The sequence below is a fragment of the Saccopteryx leptura genome, chromosome 2 (genome assembly GCF_036850995.1).
Source record: "Saccopteryx leptura isolate mSacLep1 chromosome 2, mSacLep1_pri_phased_curated, whole genome shotgun sequence".
Classification (NCBI taxonomy): Eukaryota; Metazoa; Chordata; class Mammalia; order Chiroptera; family Emballonuridae; genus Saccopteryx; species Saccopteryx leptura.
In genome coordinates this window covers 292,370,841-292,396,220 of record NC_089504.1, presented here as the reverse complement: position 1 = coordinate 292,396,220, position 25,380 = coordinate 292,370,841, and the positions used below count along the sequence as shown (strand labels likewise).

Here is a 25,380-nt window from a genome sequence, read left to right as displayed (position 1 = left end):
TGGTCTTTCCTGAAATTTTCTATGCATGTATATGTGCACACCATTTTTTTTTTTACTTAGCCATTTATCTTGGTTATCTTTTCATTTTAACACAAAAAGTGCTACTTTAATTCTTTTGATGACTAAAACATTCTTTGATGGATATTACTAGAGTTTTAAAATAGTTTTGTTATGAACATATATTTATATTTATCTCTGCATACTTATCCCATACTGATAGGGCAGATTTCTAGCTGAAGCATTCTGGGTAAAAGCATATGTATGCTTAAATTAGTTATAGGGTTTTACTCAATTACTATCCCCAAAGTTGGTTTTACATTAACACAAAAAAAGTCTATGAGAATCTAAACAGGTTTCTCACACTTTAAAATTCACATGAGAGCAACTGTTTAGATACCAAGATGTGAGTAGCTTGTGTTTTGTGGGTATAAAATAAAATTTTGCTAAAAATAAACATTTTATTCTACATAACTAATTTATTCCTGGAAAAGAATTATCATTGCTCACTTATATTTTCAAGTCAATAATACATTAAGTGTTGTATTTTATCATGGCTTAATTTTAAAAAACAAATGAATGTTTAAAATAATGCATTCAACTAGTTATTTGTTCTAGAGACCTTAACTCACACTACTTCTTCTACTTGGAAAATCCACTTCACTTCAACCCTGCATGTTGATATCATACCTGCCCCCTCATGGTTTATTTCAAATGATATCTTCTCCATCTAAATCATGTTTTCTTCTTCATATGTCCCAGCACTTCTATTTAAGTATATTATAGTCCACATTTTACATTATAAGTCCCAGTAAATGGTACCTTTTATTATTATTAGGAACTGGATATTTTCAGTTCTATAAATGTTCTTATTCTCTTCTATTGTGCTTGCCTGTTCCAATGGATTGGTTTAACCCAAACTACATATTTAGTATTATGATAGTACATTTATTTTCTTTTAAAATAAATAGCCCAAGATTTTATTTTTAATAACTGGATAAAACAATATTTTTATTCTTAAGTGTCATATTTTCTAACACAGCAAAATGTTTCTTTGCAATTCATCTCATAAACACATGCAACTTTAAAAACTAAAAGTTAAATCTGAAACATACTCGGGAGAGTAACATGGATGTTATCATATTAAAGGCCTTTGGAGGCAAGCTGGCATAGTTTACACTCCAAAGCACCTATTTATAGAGCTGACTTCTTCTTGTAATGTCAACTGTAACATTATACTTATTTTAGCTTCTCTATCTCAAATATCAGCCTGTACTAAGTTGTACAGTTCTCCCTTAGTTGATATCAGAGAGCCCAATGGAGCCTTCTGAAGAAACTAGTCAAATTAACAAAGATAACTTTTTAGGAGTTCCTAATTTATCTGATCCTCTTTCTGAAGATGAAGAAGTTAAAGCTACGTTCAAACCCGGTTTCTCCCCTCAACCTAGTAGACAAGGTTCTGATTCTTCTGAAGATATGTATCTAGACATTCCATCTTCCAGAACAAGAAGAGTTTCATTTGCTGACACCTTTGGATTCAATCTTGTATCTGTCAAAGAATTTGATTGCTGGGATTTACCAGGTGTTTTACCCAATTTCGACTTACCAAAGGACACTTTCTACCCAGAAGAATATGTTTTATCTCCACTATTTGACTTGCCTTCTTCAGAAGATCTTATGCAGCAACTTCAAGTACAGAAAGCGATTTTGGAATCAGCTGAGTATCTCCCTGGGTCTACAAGTATGAAGGGTATTATTCGAGTTTTAAATATTTCTTTTGAGAAATTAGTATATGTGAGAATGTCCTTAGATAACTGGCAGACACATTTTGACATTTTAGCAGAATATGTTCCAAATTCCTGTGATGGTGAAACTGACCAGTTCTCTTTTAAAATTTCATTGGTTCCTCCTTATCAAAAAGATGGCGGTAAAGTCGAGTTTTGTATACGTTATGAAACTTCTGTTGGTACATTTTGGTCAAATAATAATGGCACAAATTATATATTGATTTGTCAAAAGAAAGAACAAGAGCTGAAGCCTGTAAAACCTTCAGAAGAAGTTCCTAATAGGCAAATAAAAGGCTGCTTAAAGGTAAAGTCAAGGTGAGAATATGTGTTACATTCTTTTCTCTTTATAATCTTAAAGTTTGTAATTGTTTAATATATATGCTTTTAAGAGATAGCTATTCTGTTTTAAAATATACTGCCTGTTTTATATAAAACAATGCTGCTGGGCCTTAACAAGGTCAATGCTATTCAAATAATAGCACTGTATTTTCTCCTCTCCAAATGTTAGTAAAATTATGGTATAATGTAATAGATGGAGAAGGGAGTGCAATGTGTATATTGCTTGCCTAATGAGATAAATTGTATAAGTTCAAACTATGGGATCTAGATTCTTAATTTGTAAAAGTCTTTATTTTGTCATTTAAAGTATATTTATTTCCATCGTGTTTTAAATGTCTTTGCTGTACTTTAAAACATTTCTAATCAACATAAAACTGTGTTTCAATGTGCCTAGTGCTCAGAGATTTTTAGACTTCCCTTACAAGCTGCAAAGATTTTTGTTTGGAGTGATACATGTTAAGTTAAATCATAAAAGCTGTGACTTTAATAATAAGCTAAGAGAAAGACATAAACATATGAGTAATGTATGAATTACACATAAAGCTTTATAATAAGATTATAACCAAATGTAACATGGAACAAAAAGTAGTATAATTTCTTAAAAGGAAATAGAGCAGAATAAAAAAGATCTAACTTAAAATAAAAATATTCAGCTTATACATTTAAGATTTGGAATATAACCCCTCATTAGTAAACTTACTCTCCTATTAATATGAAAAAAGAAAGAAAGAAAGAAAGAAAGAAAGAGAGAAAGAGAGAGAAAGAGAAGGAAAGGAAGAAAGAAAGACAAAAAAGAAAGAAAGAAAAGAAAGAAAGAAAGAAAGGAAGAAAGAAAGAAAGAAAGAAAGAAAGAAAGAAAGAAAGAAAGAAAGAAAGAAAGAAAGAAAGAAAGAAAGGAAGGAAGGAAGGAAGGAAGGAAGGAAGGAAGGAAGGAAGGAAGGAAGGAAGGAAGGAAGAAAGAAAGAAAGAAAGAAAGAAAGAAAGAAAGAAAGAAAGAAAGAAAGAAAGAAAGAAAGAAAGGAAGAAAACTGGTTTTATTGTAGAGCTGGCCAATTTCCATGACACTAGTTTGGTAGATAAAACATCCAGGAAGAGACAGATCCCTTCTTCTCTGCAATGTCCCAATAGGAAAGTCCACAGTGCTCCACCAGCTACAGGCAAATGTTTGATTATCCTTTGGGTTGTCCAAACTGTCAAGTCCCAAAGATTTTAGTAACTGTACCAGAAATAGTATAATATGTTAAAAAGGTAACTGTATTAGGGATCAAGACACCCAGATTCTAAGCAGAATTAAATAAAAACTTAAGAAATGATACTGGGAAATTTTAAACTTCTTTATGCTTTAATGCCTACATTAAATATGTAAGTCTAATGCATTAATGAAGTAAATATAATATAGATGGAAGCAATTCAACCATTAAAATATTTCTATTTTCATTTTCCTTTAAAGTAATTTGAAGGATTGGCTTACTTAAATATTTGAATTATACCATTTTCTTTTTGGTCCAAAGAAAGCTTTTTCAGATTTCAACTGATGTTATTAAGAAAAAATATATAATTAAAATTTCTAAATATGCTAAAATAATAATTCAGACATTTATGAAATTACTCAGCAACACGTTAGTCCTACAAACTAAGTTCACCACTATTTACAAACTAATTTTTATACATAAACATACATTAAATACTTCCCAAATGAGATAATCATATCTACTAAACAAACTAAATTGCTCTGTATGTTAGAGGAAAGCAAAATTTAGAAAAGGCATAGCCTTATTATCAAAGGGCTTATAAAACAAGCAGTGTTTGACTCAGGACTTTTCTGTAAGTTAAAAATGCAGTTTTAAAATTACGAGCAATACATGTTGAACCATAGTATAGATGAGGACTCCTTTGATAAACCAAACTTTCATTTGCCATCAACAACAAAATAGGCAAATGATAGACCTAATCTGTCCCAGTGTCTATGTTATTAGAACTTATGATCTAAGATATGCATAACTATATATGTTTATATATCCATGTGCATATTTGTATTCAGAACAGGAATCGTTAGAGTCATAGCAAACACCATTCAAGTTTTAATACTGCTTTTGGGAAAAACCTGAGAAGAACTAAACCACAAAATGGTCTAAAAGCCTGTAAAGTTTCCTAATGAGTTATAAAAGTGGAAAAATACTCTCTCCTTCAAAACCACAAATATATTTTTTGCACTTCTATAACTTAAAAATCACCAACATAATTCAAACCTGATTTTGGAAAAAAGTGTTTGCCTTTGGAGGAGGCCTTTTGTGCTGATTTTCAGTCCAACAGGAATTTTTACATCTGATTTATATACCACTCAAAATGGAGTGCATAAAGGAAATCCTGACAGGTCCTTGGAACAGAATGTGCCACTATAGAATATTTATACAGCTTTTCCATGATATAATTTATATGCAGTGGAGTTTCAAATATTTCCAAAACTCACACAAGAGAGCATTATCAAATTTCTAAATGAATATTACAGTTGGATTTTATTGCAAAGAATTTGGTTAGGTAAAAATGGCACATCTTATTAGTGCTATTTTATAAAACATGTACTTGGCTAACATAAAAATAAACTCATACTTATTTGATATAAAAAAATGATAGCCTCTAAAATATCCACTTTTTCCTAAAGAGTTACAGAATCTAAATGGGCTTTTGAAAACCATTCTCATACTTCCTGTGGAGCTTAATTTGGAGGTCACTCGTGTCTGAAGATAAATACAGAAGGAAATGTGTGTGAATTTTAGCTTCATGCATGCAAGTAGATTAATAGTAGTGTATAAGTCAGAGTTGGAAGAAAATCAAGTTGTCTTCATGTAGAGAGTAATATCTAACTTGAATTCCTCTTAATACCAAAGTTAATTTGCTATCAGTGTCTTGGAGATTATATCTTCTGAGAGTGTCAATAAGTTTAGGATAAACTGTGGGAACCCATTTAGGAAGGTAGGATTTCAGTTAATACCCTAAACAATATATCCTTTTCTACAGAGATTTTTTTCTTTTTCTTTTTTTCAAATCAGAGTTTACAAAGCTCCACATTGATGTGGTTGTTTATTTTCTGTGATGCTTGTTAATCTATCCATTTTGGACAAAAAGAAACGCCTAAAAGGAGAGGAAAGCAGTCTGTAACTCAAAGGCACGTCACTAAGAGGGACCCAAAAGTATTTAATTGCACCAATAAGGCACACATCATGAGATACTTGCTAAGTGTTATCACAGGTATGGCACCGGAGTATGTGCGGACAAACTATGCAGATGGCTGATCTATAACCCAAGAGCTTTATTTTGAAAGGAATAAATGACTTTGATATAATTGACATTAAATGTACATAGATAAGTAGCCTAAAATAGCATAAAGAAGCAGATAAGCTCAAAGTTAAAATTATGAGCTTCAGAGTCAAACATATCTGGCTTTGAGTCCAAGCTTTATCACATGCTAACTGGGTGACCTTGAGCAACTTAAACTCTGTTTCCTCATCTGTTAATTAGGAATAATAATAATAATACCCCATAGGGGTTTTTGAGATACATAGATGATACATACAAGCTTTTGACACAGTGTCTGGTACATAGTAAGTTATTCATAAATATTAAGTGCTCTAAAAAGATAAGGCTAAATCCACCTGTAGGTGGATTTGAAAAACCCTGGAAGGCTCACCCTGCCCAAAAGTCCTCTCCTCTTTTCTTTCAGTGTTCTTAAAGGTTCAGCTTTTTTTTTTTAATTTTTTTTAAATTTATTCATTTTTTTTTATAGAAAGGAGAGAGGGGGGGAGAGAGAGAGAGAGACAGAGAGAGAAGGGGGGAAGAGCAGGAAGCATCAACTCCCATATGTGCCTTGACCGGGCAAGCCCAGGGTTTCAAACCGGCGACCTCAGCATTTCCAGGTCGATGCTTTATCCCACTGCTCCACCACAGGTCAGGCAAATGTTTAGCTTTTGAGAGCCAGTTCTTTATCTCTTGCAGGACTTAATAAATAAGCAAAACTAACTGAATTGCAAATTTTCTGAAATGTGTGTCACCTTTTATCTGGAATATCTTAAAGTTGGAAGAGATCTTAATGACTTAATATTTCCATATTTAATAGCTGAAATAATGGAGGATCAGATAGTAAAGGTTTAAAAAGGCATTAATTTTGCCATTGAAATGTACATTAATTCCAGAAATTATACTTAGGAGCTATGTGGCCAGGACATGTAACTTAATTTCTCAAAGCCTCAGTTAACTCCCCTATATAGGGAGTGACAATGCCTGATGTTGTGTTGATTAAATTAAAAGTAAAATGAGCTTATATTTTTAAAAATTTCAGTACCTGTTGGGCATATATTGAATAGTCATCAAAAGCCAACTATATGCCTGACCAGGCGGTGGCACAGTGGATAGAGTGTAGGACTGGGATGCGGAGGACCCAGGTTTGAGACCCTGAGGTCGCCAGCTTGAGTGCGGGCTCATTTGCTTTGATCAAAGCTCACCAGCTTGGACTCAAGGTTGCTGGCTCGAGCAAGGGGTTACTCCGTCTGCTGAAGGCCCACGGTCAAGGCACATTTGAGAAAGCAATCAATGAACAACTAAGGTCTCTCAACGAAAAACTGATAATTGATGCTTCTCATCTCTATCCATTCCTGTCTGTCTGTCCTTGTCTATCCCTCTCTCTGACTATCTCTCTGTCTCTGTTAAAAAAAAAAAAGCCAACTATAATCTTGTTCAGCTAATTTTCTAATTCTTGGACTTGCATTGTTTCCTAGACACATCACGGCCATCCTTGTGCAGGTTCCAAAACCCATTTCAAAAGCACTTTAAGGGCTGTTAGACATCTGTATCTAACCAAGAACCATGGCAGGAACCAGACCCTGTGAAGACAAGGAGAGGCCCCAGGGAAAAGGCCTCACAGGGGATGAGAGCAGAGAGGTAGAGAGAGAACACCAAGCCAAACTCAGGTTCTTTGGGTAAACAGTGGAAGCCATGGATACACAAATAAAATAAGAAACATTTACATTGCATTTAGAGTTTTCTAGAATGTGTGATCTGTATTGAGTAAGGGAATTACCTTTTCAGCATTTTTTTTTTCCTTTCACCAGCTGCTAAATGTATGTTCCCAACTGTTGGGTACAGACTAACTCCATCTGGTTTTGTATTTTAGTAAGTGAAACCAATTTATTACTTTCAATAGAGAAATTGTATTTATAATTTGGCTAGGTAAATGCAAATAGATTCCTGAAAAACTTTAATGTAAAGAATAAAATTGATCTGTGGTCACTTTTTGTACCTGAAGTATAGAACTGGGAAAATTCAAGAATGGGATAGAACAAAGTGCTCTCTAATTCATTAATATAGGATTACAGAGAGTTTATCTGTCAGGAAGGTGAAATTAAAATGAGACCAAGAAAAGTGTTAGAAAATAGGGCATAAGATATGGTCGTGTTCCAGTTTCAGCCAGTGGCATTGAATTGTGAGACTTCCTTAATTTACGCTTTAATTTACACTTACAATATAATCTGGGATCCTGGAAATAGTCCATAGAGGTATAAATTGCCCCATGAGGCCTTTAGAACTTAATGTATTTCATAGCTAACTTGTTCTGAGTCCACACTAATTGTGGAGGGACCTCTGTCAAGGCCATATGGAAACACATAACACAGCTGCAAAGAACCCATCAAGAGGACTTTTGGGAGCTGCCAGCTGTTTGCAGCAAGGAGCCAAACAGCTTAGAGTTTCCTTGGAGATCGACCAGGGCTCCATGGTTCTCTGGTTTTGTAAAATTCATTCTCTTCAACATAGACTTTCCCGAGAGCCACTTTGAACCTTTTCTGAGAGAAGAAAAGGGTCTCATCATTCAGGGTTTCTCTCAAGCTCTAGCAGAAGGGAATCCCTGTGGATTTCATACCTCACATGATCCTCTGGGATCTCTCTGTACCTAATTTCCCACCCAAAGCCCATCTGCAGCCTGTAAAAGATAGAGCAGGGCCTAAGAACTAAAAAACAAACAAACAAAAAAAAAAACCAGATTGTGAACTAGGACAGTTTTTCACTTTCTTCCCATTCTGCTGACTGTAACTCAGCCCTGTTCCAAGTTTTCATCCCAGCACCTCAACAGGAGTAATATGTAAGGGAAGGGGACTTAACGGGCACACATTTGAGGCAGGCCTCATTGCCCAGCCTCTTGTCAGAATCAAGATCCTTTCTACTATGATAACTCTCTTTAAAACTGTGCTTGAAAATACATCTATTTATGTGTGCGTGTATTATATATGTGTGCCTTTATGTGTGTATGCACACAGACATATATGACACACACACACAATTTCCTCTCTTTAAACGCTGACGCCTCTAGGACGTCAGGGGTTGTTTCTGTCTTACACCCAATTAAGGGTCAGTTGCACAAATGGGCTTGGAATTTAGACTGAGACCATGGAAATCCATAACTGTAGAGCAGAAAGCACTATGAGGGTTCAGACAGACTTGAGTACACAATTATGGTAAGGGCTCTGTAGAAGCCTGAGGACTCAGGGTGTGGAGTGTGTGAGTGTGCTTGTGTGTGTGCATGTGTGTGTGTGTGTCTGTATATTTGAGGGGAAGGAGGACTCAGAAACCATGAGGCATAATGGGAATAGCACAGGCTTTAATGTGGGGACAATTTGGGCTTTCATTCCTACTAATTACTGTGTAAACTTGAAAAAATTATATTCTGTATCCATTTTATTCAGGAGTAAAATAATAATTTATACTTGCCAGAATTGCTATAAGAAATATATCAGCTAACACATACATCTCCCCATTTCTGATACTCTGTAGATACTCAAAATGGCATAGCTGATAAATTCCACACTTTGTATATAGCTAGTTCTATTCCTGAGAGTAATGAAGAAATGCCTGTTTTTCTCAATATCATTTCTACTGCCAGAAGCCAGGATAATACAGTTTCAAAATTAATTATGCCATAGGTCCAATAAGTTTTTAGTCATTAACCAGGAAAACTAACTAATATTTATGGCATTATTTCTATGGAGAAAAATTATTTCCAAATTCTAGCAACTTTTTTGTTACAAAAGATTCTGAAACATCATCTGTTCATAATTTGGACACTTGCTACTTTTTAAAAAATGAACTACAATGTGTTTTTTTTTCTTAGAGTTCTTAATGGTACTTTGGCCTAAAAATAACAGAGTTAGATGCACACAATTTCACCTTATCGTGTCTTCATGTCTTTGAATAGAAGATAAAATTGAATTTTATATAATTCCTTTCCTCCAAGAAAATATATTATACACCATTGCATTTGGGCCATTCCTTTGTTTTAAAGCATTCTCTGTATCCTACCACTATATAAAAAAGAAAAGCCTACTCAGAACATCTCTCAAATCTTTTCACATTTCTTGGTAACTGTCCCTGTAGTGTTAATAACTGGAACCTACATCATACGGTCCCGGTCTTTAAAGATTTTATGACAAATGAAAATAAATTGCTAACTTGTTCTACTGTGTTGTTTAGTGAGAGAGACTAATTGTACCTGGAAAAAACTGTCATAAAATTTTACTGTTCCCTGCCCCATCAAGTTCTTGTGAAAATGGTCTGTGTGTGCTGTACGGTAGTGCCAACTAGAAGTGAAGTTCTATGCGCCACTGTGGATTTGAATTTTGCTTATCCCTTTGGAAATTTGTGGTAGTCAAAAAGATCAAAATATTTACCCAGTTTATATTTGTAAAGCATGCCAAATAGTAGATGCTTTTCCTAATAGTGAAACAGATTTTAGAACCCATTTAAAACCTGATGTTCTTCTGATTTAAGGCATGATACAAACCTACCCTAATGACTCTGTAAGAAAATCTGTAAGAAAACTCCTAGTTGATTTTCATTCTTAAAAATCACTGTGGTTATCTTCACATAACTCCAAATTATATAGAATTTCTCAGGCTAATCTTAACCTCATAAACTATATGTGAAATACAGCTAGGCAAAAAAAAATCACATTTTGATAATATTTTGTTTTGAGAATTAATGTTTATAAATAATTTCATAATACTATATTATTATATTTTAAAACTTTTAAACATTTATCAATAGAAAATTTGAACAATTTTAAAAATCATATTCACGTGTAGCAGAAAAAATATATAATCCACACATATAATTTTAAGTAGGTGTATAAAATTGTATTTAGTATAAAGTTTTAATCATTGTTTCCAATGATTTCTTAACAATTTTCACTGAATTGTATTTTTATAAAGATACCATCTAATTTTATCCTTTGTTTTCAGACAGAATGATTCTGAAAACTATTCAAACCAAATGGTTATAAATTCTCTTCTTAATTATCTCCTAGGAAGATAGTGTTCTTCAGTAATGCATTCTATAGGAAATTCTATGCATTTTACGTAGCTACTCATGTTACTCTATGTCTTTCATGTTGTCATTTGTTTACTCTGATGCTCACTTGAATGAAATGTTGAAGTCCCTATCCTTATATACATACTTTAAAATTTAACAAGATTATATTGTTTCTGTTGCTGATTTTTATTTTGTATGTCAAATAACCACAATAACTTTAGATTTTCCTTTGAGGTTTTAACTAGCAAATTAATAAAAGAGTTTGCAGTATTTTAATGCAAAATTCAGAGAAGAAACAGCTCATAACCAACTGGATTCTCTTAACAGATGAACTCTGCTGCTATTACAAGGACTGTGCTTTGGCAGCACTACCACCATATCAAGGGTCAGTCCAATAGGTTAATAGCAGACTAGCTAAAGAGCTCTCCCTCTTTAGTTTTAGGATTAATAGAGGTATTGACATTACTACTGTACTTCCTGTGGGAGTCAGAGAAGGGGAGGAGACTTTTTTTTTTTACAAAATTAAAGTATTTCAGATTACTCAGTTTATCAATCCTACTGTAAAAGATAGCTGTGTTAGAATTTTTGAAACTCTCTTGGACATATAATGAATAATTTAAAATATTAGTTATTCTATTTTATAGGTATCTAATTTTTAAATAAAATTTTACTCAGGAATGTAATTGTATAAGTAAGACATTGAAAAGAAATCTTGTTGAACCCTGGCCAGATAACTCAGCTGGTTGGAGCATCATCCTAATATGTAAAGGTTGTTGGTTCAATTCCCAGTTAGGGCACATATAGAAACAGATTGATGTTTCTGTCCCTCTCTCTACTCCTTACTCTCTCTCTGAAATCAGTCAATAAAAAATTTTTTTTTAAAAGAAGTTTTATAGATTTGAAAAAGTCTAATGTACTAGAGAGCACCTAAAGTTTAAATTTATTCTAAGTGCATCCTTTTCTAGAAAGGTTAATACTGTTTCTAAAGGCAAAATTAATTTGAATATATGTTAAATTTCTTGACATGTATGTGTATATGTGTACATTTTTAACTAACAGCTCTTTGTTCTAGTCAAGGAATACGTAAAGGGAACTGATCATTTATTTAGCAAGTTGAACATAGGTAGCAGTATATATTAAAATTATAAGAAGCCTGACCAGGTGGTGGCACAGTGGATAGAGCATTGATCTGGGATGCTAAGGACTCAGGTTTGAAATCCCAAAGTGGCTGGCTTGAGCGCAGGCTCACCCAGCTTGAGCACAGGGTCACCAGCTTGAGCATGGGATTATAGGCATAACTCTATGGTCGCTGGCTTGAGCCCAAAGGTTGCTGGCTTGAAGCCCAAGGTCGCTGGCTTGACCTCAACATCACTATCTTTTTTTTTTTTTTAAGACTTTATTCAATTTTCAGAGAGGAGAGAGAGGGAGAGGGAGAAAGAGAGAGAGAGAGAAGGGGGGAGGAGCAGCAAGCATCAACTCCCATATGTGCCTTGACCGGGCAAGCCCAGGGTTTTGAACCGGCAACCTCAGTGTTCCAGGTCGATACTTTATCCCACTGCACCACCACAGGTCAGGCAACATCACTATCTTGAGCAAGGGGTCACTGTCTTAGCTGGAGTGCCCTGGTCAAGGCACATGTGAGAAAGCAATCAATAAACAACTAAGGTGCCACAGCTATGAATTGATGCTTCTCATTTCTCTCCCTTCCTATCTGTCTGTCTCTCTTTTGAAAAAAAAAGAGTTGTAAAAGAATTGTACAATCTTGTTAGGCTAAGAGTTTTGAATTTTAGTGACTATGCTCAAGGACAAAGTAGTATTTGAGTAATAATAATTAATCCAGAAAGAGTATTCAGGATAAATTAAAGTGAAGAAAAAAGTATTAATTAGGTTAAATGCAATTTGAAATGTTGAGTATAAATTCCCTAATATTTTTCTCTTTAGGAGTTTTTCATTAATTATGTTAAAGATTCTCACTGCCTTGAATATTTCTTTTGACATTTATAAATACCAACATACTTATGACTGTGATTTTGGTTTTGTCATGAGTTAAATAATCTTTTCTATGTTCATAACCATTTTTAATTTACTGTCTCTACATGTTGGAATGTTTAAAACATAAATTCAATAATAAATATGTTAAGTAGATGTGAATTATGCAACAGATTTATACATATATCTATACCTATTTTATGGGTGATTTATTTTACTTTTGTCACACTTAAAATAATTTACTTCCGCAATTAGTTTTGATACCAATTCTTCCTTCAAAAATTAAGGTTTACACTTTAACTTAATGAAAAAGGTTAGCCCAACTATTTGAATCTTTGTCCTTTTGAATGTATGGAAATTACACTAGTATGTTTTCTTCTATAATACTATTGACCTCAAGATTAAAAGAGTATGGGTCTTGGTTAACATGAAATAAAAATAATCATATCAGTTGCAAAGCTCTTACTATGCTCTTTAGTTTATGCATTCATAGGGAGTAAAATTATCAATTACTGGAAGAAATTAACGTAGAATCTTTATACCGTCAACAAATATTTATTTAACACATATTGTGCTCTAGGTATTATTCTAAGCACTGATATACAGCAGCAAAATAACAACAATTCCTGTATTCATGTAGCTTATATTCTAATGGGGAGAAAACTATTAAGTAATAAACATAATATAAAATGTAGAGCCACATAAGAAAAATAAGAAGTAGAATTGTACTTCATTGAGAAGGCGACAGTTGATTAGAGACTCAAAGATAGTCAGTAATGAAGAAATCTGCAGGACAAGAGTTCCATGCTGAATGAAGCAACCAGTGTAAATACACTGCAAGTTCAAGTGATGGACCTTCCCTTCTGTTTGCATTGGGTTCTTCCTCTCTTTAGGTCTCCTACTGACTCTTGGGTTTATTTCCCATAGGAGCAGTCACTACCCACAGGTTTTCTGAGAGAAAGAGATGGTGTAGAAAAAGTATAGATGAAACGTGCAATTACCCATTTATCTTACATGCCAGAATCTTTTAGGGTACTTTTCTCCTTTCTCTGGCTGCTTTCTGGCTACCCATATCCCCATATCTTATCCTTTAAATACATCTTTTTCACTGAAAGATTCATTTGCAATTTTAGTGACATAGAGGTGTGTGTTCATCTGGTCAAAGAAGAAAGTCCACATGAGTTATCTTAAAAACTACTAAATAATTGTATCTATCATTATTTTTATTTTCAAAATGTTTTGATGATCTCCAATATAGATCATCACTAACTAGTATTATACATGTCAGATAAGATTATGTAAATTAGTTCTTATGAGAAAAAAATTTTTTTTAAATAAAATCAACACCATACACATATAAATCAAGCAAACCATTGTAAAGTGATGATTCTGAAAATAACAAGTATAATCTTGCAAGTGCCTTCACTTATTACCAAATCAGGAAAAGAGATCACAGTATATAGAGTCACTGTATTTTTATATGAAACATTCTCTTACATATGATAAACTTCAAACACATCAAACCATCAGCATTCTTCAAGAACTTAAGATTTGAACCATTGAATTGCAGTCTACCTTTCTGCAGTAACTGTCAACTTATCTCTATTATTTTCACCTCAAAATTCTAATTGTTTCTGTTATGGGATCTAATCTACTAGCATCCTTGAGGACATACTTTATGTTGCTCGTATTTACAATGATTGTTGGGCAATTTGCTATATAGTACACCTGGAAAACATTTTATTAGCTCAGGTCACAAACATGATTTTTATAATTAGCAATGGAGTTGTTAATGTAGAAATGATGAACATCTGCTACCTTAAACCGTACTAGGTTTCTTTTCAGTTAAAAATAATAATAAAATTAAATTTCTTTAAGTATTAACATGTAATATCCATGGGGAATGAAAACTGTTTTATAGATAGACCCAACAGGACCAGAAATATAGTCCATATACAATTTAGGTTATTTCTGGCCTGTTTGATTTTGTGTAATCTCTACTCTCTCCTTCCCATGGAATACCTTATAGCAGAGTATTTTTACTGGAGGACTTAATTTCACACTAACATGCCATCATATAGTAAAAGGCAGTATAGAATGTTAATGTAACCAGGTCTCTCAAACCTGGCTGTACATAGTAAATGGAAAATAAACTACGTGGGCCCAGATGTCACCACAAATACTCTAACTTAATTGATATGGGAGGGGCATAGGCACTCGCATGCGTGCGCGCGCGCGCGCACACACACACACACACACACACACAGATACCAAAGAATAGATATTTTTAAAACGTCTCCCAGGTGACTCAAATTTGCACAAGGGTTGAGAAAGCCTGGTAGAAACAAGACATAAACACAAGTGTTTTGAGTTATAATTATTTTTAGCAATTGAAAGTCATCTAGTCTCAGTATCCATCAAAAGAGTAATACTAAATAAAGGAAAATTAGTAAATCTATACAAAACAACATTTTTGTAACTATGGCATGAGAAACTTTTAGGCAATAATAGCAACATTAAAGACTCTGGGATACTGAGATATAAAAGTGAGCTTTATAAATAAGGCACTTATTAGAAAATCTTTTGCCCCTGTGCTGACTTGAAGAAGAGGAAAAAAGCACATTAAATAACATGGAAAGTTAATTTCTATTTAGAATGAGGAAAGCCTGTAGAAAGTATTAATTTTTCTTTTTGAAAAAGATGTGTATTTTATGATCCAGAAAATCAAACTTTTAATGTGATCTGTGATCATACTATAGGATCTGATTCTGCTCCACCCTGTTCTCTAAAAGATTATATGTATACACAGTAGATATTGTCTCCCTGAGTTGCAGTTAGCACTCTTATTTTCCTTTATAGGACCCCATGTTTCCCCCATCATGAAAGGTACAATTGTGATTTTAAACTGCTGGTTTGCTTTTCTTTTTCTTTTTTTTATTATTTTTTTAATAATTTTATTTTTTTAATGGGGCGACATCAATAAATCAGGTACATATATTCAAAGATAACATGTCCAGGTTATCTTGTCATTCAATTATGTTGCATACCCATCACCCAAAGTCAGATTGTCTTCTGTCACCTTCTATCTAGTTTTCTTTGTGCCCCTCCCCCTCCCCCTTTCCTTCTCCCTCTCCCTCCCCCCCTGTAACCACCACACTCTTATTAATGTCTCTTAGTCTCACTTTTATGTCCCGCCTACATATGGGATAATGCAGTTCCTGTTTTTTTTCTGATTTACTTATTTCACTTCGTATAATGTTATCAAGATCCCACCATTTTGCTGTAAATGATCCGATGCCATCATTTCTTATGGCTGAGTAGTATTCCATAGTGTATATGTGCCACATCTTCTTTATCCAGTCATCTATTGACGGGCTTTTTGGTTGTTTCCATGTCCTGGCCACTGTGAACAATGCTGCAATAAACATGGAGCTGCATGTGTCTTTACGTATCAATGTTTTTGAGTTTTGGGGGTATATACCCAGTAGAGGGATTGCTGGGTCATAAGGTAGTTCTATTTTCAGTTTTTTGAGGAACCACCATACTTTCTTCCATAATGGTTGTACTACTTTACATTCCCACCAACAGTGGATGAGGGTTCCTTTTTCTCCACAGCCTCTCCAACATTTGCAATTACCTGTCTTGTTAATAATAGCTAATCTAACAGGTGTGAGGTGGTATCTCATTGCAGTTTTGATTTGCATTTCTCTAATAACTAAAGAAGATGAGCATCTTATTTTTCTTTAGATTGTAAACTTTATGAGGGCACAATTTGTTTAATACTGGTTTGTGCTATGGTTTAACTACTAGCAAAATGCTTAACACATATTAAATATTTATAAAATGAGTACACAATAAATTTTTTTCAACTATTATTCAGAATTAGTGAAAAATCTAATAGAAGGCCTAAGTTCTTTTAAACCCATTGATATTCACGTTCTTCAGAGCATTGACTGTCAAGTCTTATGCTGCCTCATTAAAAGTGTGGCAGAGATTGACACCTTTCTCACAATGGACTTGCATCTCAGCAGAATTTGGCTCTTGAACTTGACTCCTTCAGAAATCCCAGTTTGTGGCCCAACTTCTTCTGTCACCTGATTTAGGCCTGTTGGTTCATATCTGGTTCTCAACTTGTCCTTCCTAAGCATCATATTGCTCTTATACTAATCTCTAAGCCTTTAACTGGAAGAGCCATCTTGGTACTGATGAGCTCCTTCTTGCCTGCTACTTTTCTTCCAGTGGTAGGCTCCAGAGAAAATAAGGTGGTATTTGTACTGTAAGCTTCCTAAATCAGTTGGACTGCTTATCTTGAATATATATATGTTCTTTTGCATCATCTCTGAATCCAGTCTAAAACTTGGACCAATGACTCGTGAAGTTTTGCAGCCTTTGGTATTGAAACTAACACAAGCAAGAATGTTAAGCTAATTAACTGCTTGTGATAATTACATAATAAAGATTATTTTTGTTAAAAATAAGATTTCCTCCCACTTAAATAGTTTTTTTCAAATAATTCTATGCATATATTTTCAAGGTAGCAAAGACCTTAAAGCTAATGCAAAAATTGTATTACTTGTCGAAACAACCTGGTACTGGCACAACAGGTATATGGTCAATGGAATAGAACAGAGAACCCAGAAATAATCCATGCCTTTATGGTCAATTAATATTAGACAAAGGAAACAAGAGCATGTAATTTAGCAAAGGCAGTTTCTTTAATAAATGGGGGGGGTGAGAAAACTGGACAGTTACATGCAAATAAAGAAAAAAGATGCGACTGAACACCAATTTACACCATATACAACAATACTTAAAATTGATAAAAGACTTAAATGTGAGTCATGAAACCATAAAAATCCTAGAAAAAAACATAGGCAGTAAAATATCAAACATCTCTAGGAGCAATATTTTTGCCAATGTATCTCCATAAGCAAGGAAAACAAGGGAAAAAATAAATAAATGGAACTATATTAAAGTAAAAAGCTTTTTCATAGTAAAATAAACATCAACAAAATAAAACAGGAACCCACTAAATGAAAGAACATATTTGTCCATGTTAAGGGGTTAATTTCCAAAATATATACAGAACTTGTACAACTCAACACCAGGAAGACAATCCGATTAAAAAATGGATAAAGCCTAAGTGCCCATCAGTAGATGAGTGAATAGAAAAGCTGTGGTACATTTACACAGGGGAATACTACTCAGGTGTAAAAAAAGAAGGGAATTTTACCTTTTGCAACAACATGAATGGACCTTATATGTGGAATATAATGAACAAGATAAACAAACAAACAAAATAGAAACACTTGAAAAAATATAAACACTCATAGAGAAAGAGGACAGACTGACAGCTGTTAGAGGACATGAAGGTTGGGGGTGGATTAGTAAAAAAAAAGTGAAGGGATAAAGTTAAAAAATTATTTATAGACACAGACAGTAGCATGAGAATTGCCAAAGGGAAAAGGGATAGGGAAGGCAGAAGGGGAATAAATAGTGATGGAAGGAGACTTGACTTGAGGTGGTGAAGACACAGTACAATATATGGATGATGCATTGTAGAATTGTGCCCCCGAAACCTGTATAGTTTTATTAAGCAATGTCACCCCAATAAATCCAATAAAAAATGTAAAGAAATAGGCAAATGACTTGAATAGACACTTCTTCAAAGAGAAACATACAGATGGCCAATAGATATATGATAAATACTCAAAGTTTTAATCATCAGAGAGATGCAAATTCAAGCCATAATGAGATATCAGAGAACCCTGTGCACTGTTGGTAGGAATACAGATCGGTGCAGCCACTATGGAACACAATATGAAATTTCATCAAAAAATTAAAAATACAACTGCATTTTGACCCAATGATTGCACTACTGAGAAATATATCCTAAGAATTATGAAACACTAATTTAAAAGGATATATGCACACTTATGTTCAATACAATGTTATTTACCATAGCACTGGAAACAGATGAAGTGCCCATCAGTAGATAAGTGGATAAAAAAAATCTACACTACATTACACAATGTAATATTACTCGGCCGTAAAAAAAAAAAATGGAGATCTTACCTGTTGAGACAACATGGATGGACCTGGAGATTATAATGGAGAGAAAAGAAAGACAAATACTATATGATCTCACTTATATGTGTACCAGATGAACTATCACAACTCACTAATAAAAAGACAAATCATTCAATTTAAAAATGGCCAATGGAGTTTAATAAACTTTTCTCTAAAACAAATATTAATGACTAATAAGCCATTAAAAGTATTCAAAATCATTAATAACTAGAAGAATACAAATCAAAACCACAATAAGGTATTACTTCACACCTGGTAGAATGACTACACTGAATAAGACAGATATTAAGTATTAGGGAGTATGTGAAGAATTTAAAATTATAGAATTATCACAAACCCAACAATTTTGCTTCTGGTATCAACTCAGGAAAATTAAAACAAATGTCCCACAAACACTTGCATGCAAATGTTCACAGAAGCACTAGCCACAAAACCCAAAAGGTGGAAACAACTCAAAAGTACATCAACTGGTGAGTGAATCAATGAGGTCTAGAATATAACTCAACAATATAAAAAAAATACTGATACATTGAACATCATTGACCTGAAAAACATTATGCTCCTCAAAAGATATCAGACATAAAAGAACACATATTGCATGATTCCTTTTTTTATGTAATATGCAGAATAGGCAAATATATAAAGATAAAAAAAGATTAGTGGTTGCTTAGGACTGGAGGTGGGAATGAAGAATGACTCAGGTGGGCAAAAGATTTCTTTTTGATGTGCTGGAACATCAAACACTAAAATGAATGGATTTGTTGTATGCAAATTATACCTCTATAAAGCTGTATGAGGAATAAATATTTTATGATAAAGATAGACTTCTATAGACCTACTGCAGAGTTTAAGATCTATGGTGTTTTTAAGTTTAGAAATAAGGGTCTGTTGTTCTTGAAATTTAGAAGAAAAATAATAAAGATTGTATTGTGTTTTAGCTGAAGCTAGAGTAATGAAGTGGCAAATATATATACATATATATAGTTAGCATATGAAGTTCCAGATAAAAAGTTGTATTATAACATATTTTACATACATGGTACGTGGGTAAGCTTCAAAAGATATGTAAGTAACTTTCCATAAATTTTATAGCTAATTCTACTGCAGGAATAAGGAATTATAAGTTTGATTCCCTTCTTCATATTATGTTAAAGACAGAACTACTTTAACTTTATAACAGTTATTTTATTATTTCAATAGAAGATGTGCACATTAACTTTATCTTCTTCCATAGTTCAAAATGTCAACATAATAAAAATAGCTAATTGATTACTTGCTGTATGTCAGACACTGAGTCTTTTGAATCCATTTCCTCATTTAATGTTACACTGATATATTTACTCTCTTTACTTGGTGTAATTGCACTTCTCTGGGGACTTTGCTCCCCTTTTTCTTTCTCTTCTCCCCTACTCTTTTTTCACCCACCTTCAGTCCAAATTATTCAGCTGCTAGTCATACTATTCGTGTTTCAGAGTCTCATTAAAAAAAAAATAATAACGAGCCTGACCAGGCGGTGGCGCAGTGGATAGAACATCGGACTGGGATGCGGAGGACCCAGGTTTGAGACCCCAAGGTCGCCAGCTTGAGCAAAAAGCTCACCAGCTTGGACCCAAGGTCACTGGCTCAAGCAAGGGGTTGCTCAGTCTGCTGTAGTCCCACGATCAAGGCACATATGAGAAAGCAATCAATGAACAACTAAGATGTCATAAAGAAAAACTAATGATTGCTGCTTCTCATCTCTCTCCGTTCCTGTCTGTCTGTCCCTATCTATCCTTCTCTCTGACTCTCTCTCTGTCTCTGTAAAAAAATAAAATAAAAATAATAATAATGAGTACTTTGTTCACAGTGCTCTGCCTTTAGCTAAAAACCAATTTGACACTGGAAAAATATATCATGTCAGATCTTGTGCTAAAGTTTGACTAATTTAGTCAAAATGTTGGAGTGGTTTGTATAAGTAAACCTACCTTAAAGAGATGTGGGCTGCAGGGGTGGAGTCTTTGATTTGAAGTGGTGAATTTCATAATTAAAGATTTTTTTGTGAAGAAATATATAACAAATATTGGAAGAAAGAAAATATTTCACAAAACATGTGGGAGCAGGGTGGCAAAGAAAATGTGTAACAAAATATGGACAGTTTTGAGGTATGCCTCAGTGCCTTGCCTTACTAATTTTTGTTTTAAGAAGTCCTGGTTCACGTTAATGAATCCCAAACTAGTCTCTGACACAATAGACCATAAACCTTCCCTGGACGAGTCATTAAGGCCTATCATGTCAACAATTTGCATAGTAATGACTTTCTTATATCCTCTCATCAACAGGTTGCCTAATAAGCTTTCATTGAGTTCTTTTTCTCATTTGCTTTTTAAATGTATCCTCTACTCCCTTTTATAATATTACTGTGAAGAATTGGCAAAAAGTTGCAATAAGATGATTTTAATGTGTGAGGTAAATTCACAAAAGCATTAAATCTAGAAATAATGCTTTAAGACATACTGAGTTTGCCTAGAAAACTTTGAAATGCCATTAAATACAAATCCAGTTTGATAATAGTGTTCTTATTTGAATTTGAATGCAAACCATCCAACCCAATTTACCACATTTCTCTTTCCTTTGATATATCAATTTATGCTGTGATAAGCATAAGTAGAAAAGTGAGTTTGAAAATATATTTGTAAAACTGAATTGTTTGAAAATGGAAATGAATTCCAACAAATTTCATATCATAAAAGTTACTAAAACCTTATTAGAGCTAAAAGACAATGACCGATAGTATAATACATTTAAAATATAGAGGAGATACTAGATATATATTGATTTTATAGCAATAAAGAAATGGTTCAGGATCTAAAAAAATGACTTCATAACTTTTAAGTCCAACATATTATTAAAATGAGTCATAGAATGTCATGGAGTATTGTAACATTTCTAACATGATTTGCCATACTTTGACTTTTGTTGGTCCCAATTATGGTACTAAAGATATCTGCTGATTTTTTTACAAACATAAAATCTATGATCTCCTATAAGTAATACAAGCAATACTGAGGAATTGCTCTTCTAGTCTTTGTATAGAATTATATACCATTTCATCTGATTTACTCTCCAGCTAAAGGAATGAGTATTGATATATGTTTGAAATTCTTTGTCAAGAGACAGGAATAGAACAGAAGCTAGGAAAAACATTGGAGACATTTGACACTTTGTTCCCTATAATAAATAACAAAGTGGGCCCTGGCCAATGGCTCAGTGGATAGAACATCAGCCTGGCATATGGACGTGCCAGGTTTGATTCATAGGATACACAGGAGAAGTGACCATTTGCTTCTCCCCACTTCCTTCTCTCCCACATCCCCTCCCATAGCCAGTGGCTTGATTAATTCAAACATGGCCCTGGGCACTGAGGGTAGCTTGGTTGGTTAGAGTGCATTAGTCTCAGGTGCTAAAAATAGCTTGGTGCTCAAGCATCAACCCAAGATGGGCTGCTGGATGGATCCCGGTGTGCATGCAGGAGTCTGCTTCACAGTCTTCTCCCCTGTCACCTATATATATAATTAATATAATTATATAATTATATATATATATAAAATAACAAAATGAACATCTACATGTAAGTTTTATTCTGTTGAGAAACAATGGAGGGCACAGATGTGCAGGTAAGTGACTGAGACTTGGTGCTCTGGCCTCACACCTAGCCATCCTCAGTTGGGCAACAAATTCACCTTCTGAGGGATGTCATTTCTCAATTATTTGATTTGAAAACATGGAAGTCTAATGCCCCTTTGTATTTTCTCCCTCTCCTAAACCTTTTAAACATAACCCTTCCAAACATATAGTGGAACTTCAATTTATATTTTAAATTACCTTTTCTTTTTTTAATTAAATTTTTTGGGCCAACATTGGTTAATAAGATTATGTAGGTTTCAAGTATACATTACTATGTTACATAACCCAAATGTTGCATTGTGTGCTCATCAGCCGAAGTCAACTCATCTTCTATCACCATCTATTTGTCCCCTATTATGCATTATTCCCCCTCATTTCCTTTGGTAACCACCATACTGTTGTTGTCTGTGTCTGAGTTTCAGTTTTATATTCCACATTTTAGTGAAATCATATACAGTAGTTCTTAGCTTTTTCTCACTGACATTTCTTTTAGCATGATATTCTCAAGATCCATCCATGTTGCAAATGACAGTATTTCATCTTTTCTTACAGCTGAGTAGTATTCCACTGTATATATGGACCATATCTTTTTTATCCAATCATCTAGCAAATGACACTTTCCATGACTTGGTCACTGTAAATAATGCTGCAATGAACATAAAAGTACATATATCTTTGTAAATAGGTGTTTTTAAATTTTACAGGTAGATACCCAGAAGAGGAGCTTCCAGGTCATATAAAAACTTTATTCTTAATTTTTCGAAGATGCTCCATACTGTTTTCCATAGTGGCTGTACCAGCTTACATTCCCACCAGTGGTGAATGAATGAGGGTTCCTTTTTCTCCACAACCTCTCCAATATTTGTTATTGCTTGTCTGTTAGTCAGTGGTCCCCAACCTTTTTTGGGCCACAGACTGCTTTAATGTCAGAAAACATTTTCACTAACCGGCCTTTAGGGTGGGACAGATAAGTGTATCACGTGACCGAGACAAACGTCAAGAGTGAGTCTGAGATGGATGTAACAGAGGGAATCTGGTCATTTTTTAAAAATAAAACATCATTCAGACTTAAATAGAAATAAAACGGAAATAATGTAAGTTATTTATTCTTTCTCTGTGGACCAGTACCAAATGGCCCACGGACCGGTACCGGTCCATGGCCCGGGGAGTTGAGGACCACTGTTGTTCTGTTGTTAATGATAGTTACTCAAACAGTTGTGGAGTGGTATTTCATTGTAGATTTGATTTGCATTTCCCTAATAGCTAGGGGAGTTGAATATCTTTTCAGATATCTGTTGGCCATTTGTATGTCAAAAGTGTCTGTTCAGTTCTTCTGTTCCTTTTTGATTGGACTGTTTGTTTGATTAGTGTTAAGCTGTGTGAATTCTTTATATATTTTGGATATTAACCTTTTGTTTATTGTTTGCAAATATTTTCTCCCCTTTGGTTGGTTGCCTTTTTGTTTTATTGACAGTTTCCTTTGCTGTGCAAAAATGTTTTAGTTTGATATATCCTATTAATTTATTTTTGCCTTTACTTCCCTTGTTTTTGGGGTCAAATTCATAAAATCTTCTCTAAGACAAAGGTCTATAAGTTTATTACTTATGTTTCCTCTATGTAATTTATTGTTTCAGATCTTATATTTAGGTCTTTGATCCATTTTGAGCTAATTTTTGTACATAAGGACAAACTGTAGTGTAGTTACTTTGTTTTACTTTTTCTTAAAACCATTTTTGAAACAAGTAACAAAAATACTGTAGAGATTGGATGTCAAAGCTCAGCATTTAATAAACCAAACAACTTAGGTGATGCTTAATATAGATTCCACAGAGAAAACATGTTTAATCAGGATCTTTAGGGATACCTAGTTGGCTCACTAGTCATGAGACTGTGATAATGACTTTTTACACAACCACAAAGAAATCAATTATGTTATGAAGAAATAATGTCTGAAGTTTAATATCTTTAGGAAAAAATAGAGATAACAATGCTCTGATAAATTTTGAAATATGGATAGAGTTTAAAGCTCTTATCAATCATTTTGCAAGGAAATTATAGAAAATAAGAATGTTAGACTTCTAACATTAAAAAACTCAGATAATTACTAATTTATTATCACCCACCTGCTCCATAGGTGACAATTATTTTCTTTTAAAAATTGGGTAAAATAAGGACTTTGGGCCAATAAATTTAATAATTCCTTCTTCTCACTAATGTGTACTCTTTATTTTTTTTAGTATCAATCACTTAAAAACATTTACCTTTTTCTCTCAATAGAATATAATTGGCAGGTTGTGACAAAGGAGTCCTTTAGGTCAGGATGGCCTTTGAGTCTTCTTCTACTTAAAATTCATGAATTCTGCTTGGGATATTCCATCGCAAAGCAACCTACAGTGATTTTTGTTTGTTTTTGGTTTACACTTTGACTTTCAAGATTCTACTTCATTATACACTAGATATCACAATTTGGTTAGTGCCTCTTGAAAAGATACACACATCTACATGATGTACCATATTCAATGACAAAATTAATTATCTTCTCCCTGATTCCTGTTGGGTAAGCATAAAAATATAACACCCAAATTTGGACATGACAAAGCAGATTTGAATGAGCAATTCCTAGTAGGTAACAAAGAGTTAGGAAATAAAGTTTGGGAAGAAAAGTTTACCAAAGAATTCTTCAACAAGGTTATGTTTCTTTCTCTGCTACTAAGATTTTGTTATCATTAGTTAACCAGTGTTACCTCAATAAATTCAATTAAAATTTTTTTCTGCATCAGAAGACATAGTACCATTGTTTCCAGCACACTGTCAAGATCAAGCACCAAGGTAATGGGCAATGGTATAATTTAAAGATAGAAATAAAAAAGATTTTTAGAAATGTAGTAATTCTACTTCATAGACAATAAGAAAGTGACAATAAAACCATCTGGTCAGTCACTAACATAATGGTAATATTCTTACTTAAATACTTGATCAGTTCACTAGTGTTTACTCAAGGGACTTGTTTGTGGTTTATCATTGTTTATGATTATATATTAAAGTAATATAGGCCCTGGCCGGGTGGCTCAGTGGATAAAGCATTGTCCAGGCACACTGAGGTTTCATCCTGGTCAAGGCATGAAGGAGAAGCAATCAATTGGTACACAAAACATGGAACAAC

At 33.7% G+C, this 25,380-nt stretch overlaps 1 protein-coding gene across 2 annotated transcripts in view; it reads left to right on the top strand.

The window, feature by feature from the left end:
* The first annotated feature begins 1,310 nt into the window (after positions 1–1,310).
* PPP1R3A (protein phosphatase 1 regulatory subunit 3A) overlaps positions 1,311–25,380 on the top strand; it is a 54,737-nt gene continuing 30,667 nt past the window's right edge. For both annotated transcript variants that reach the window (XM_066362521.1, XM_066362520.1), the window contains exon 1: positions 1,311–2,099. In XM_066362521.1, coding sequence (XP_066218618.1) covers positions 1,315–2,099 — 785 coding nt within the window. In that variant the 5' untranslated portion in view covers positions 1,311–1,314. The remainder of the gene's footprint in view (positions 2,100–25,380) is intronic.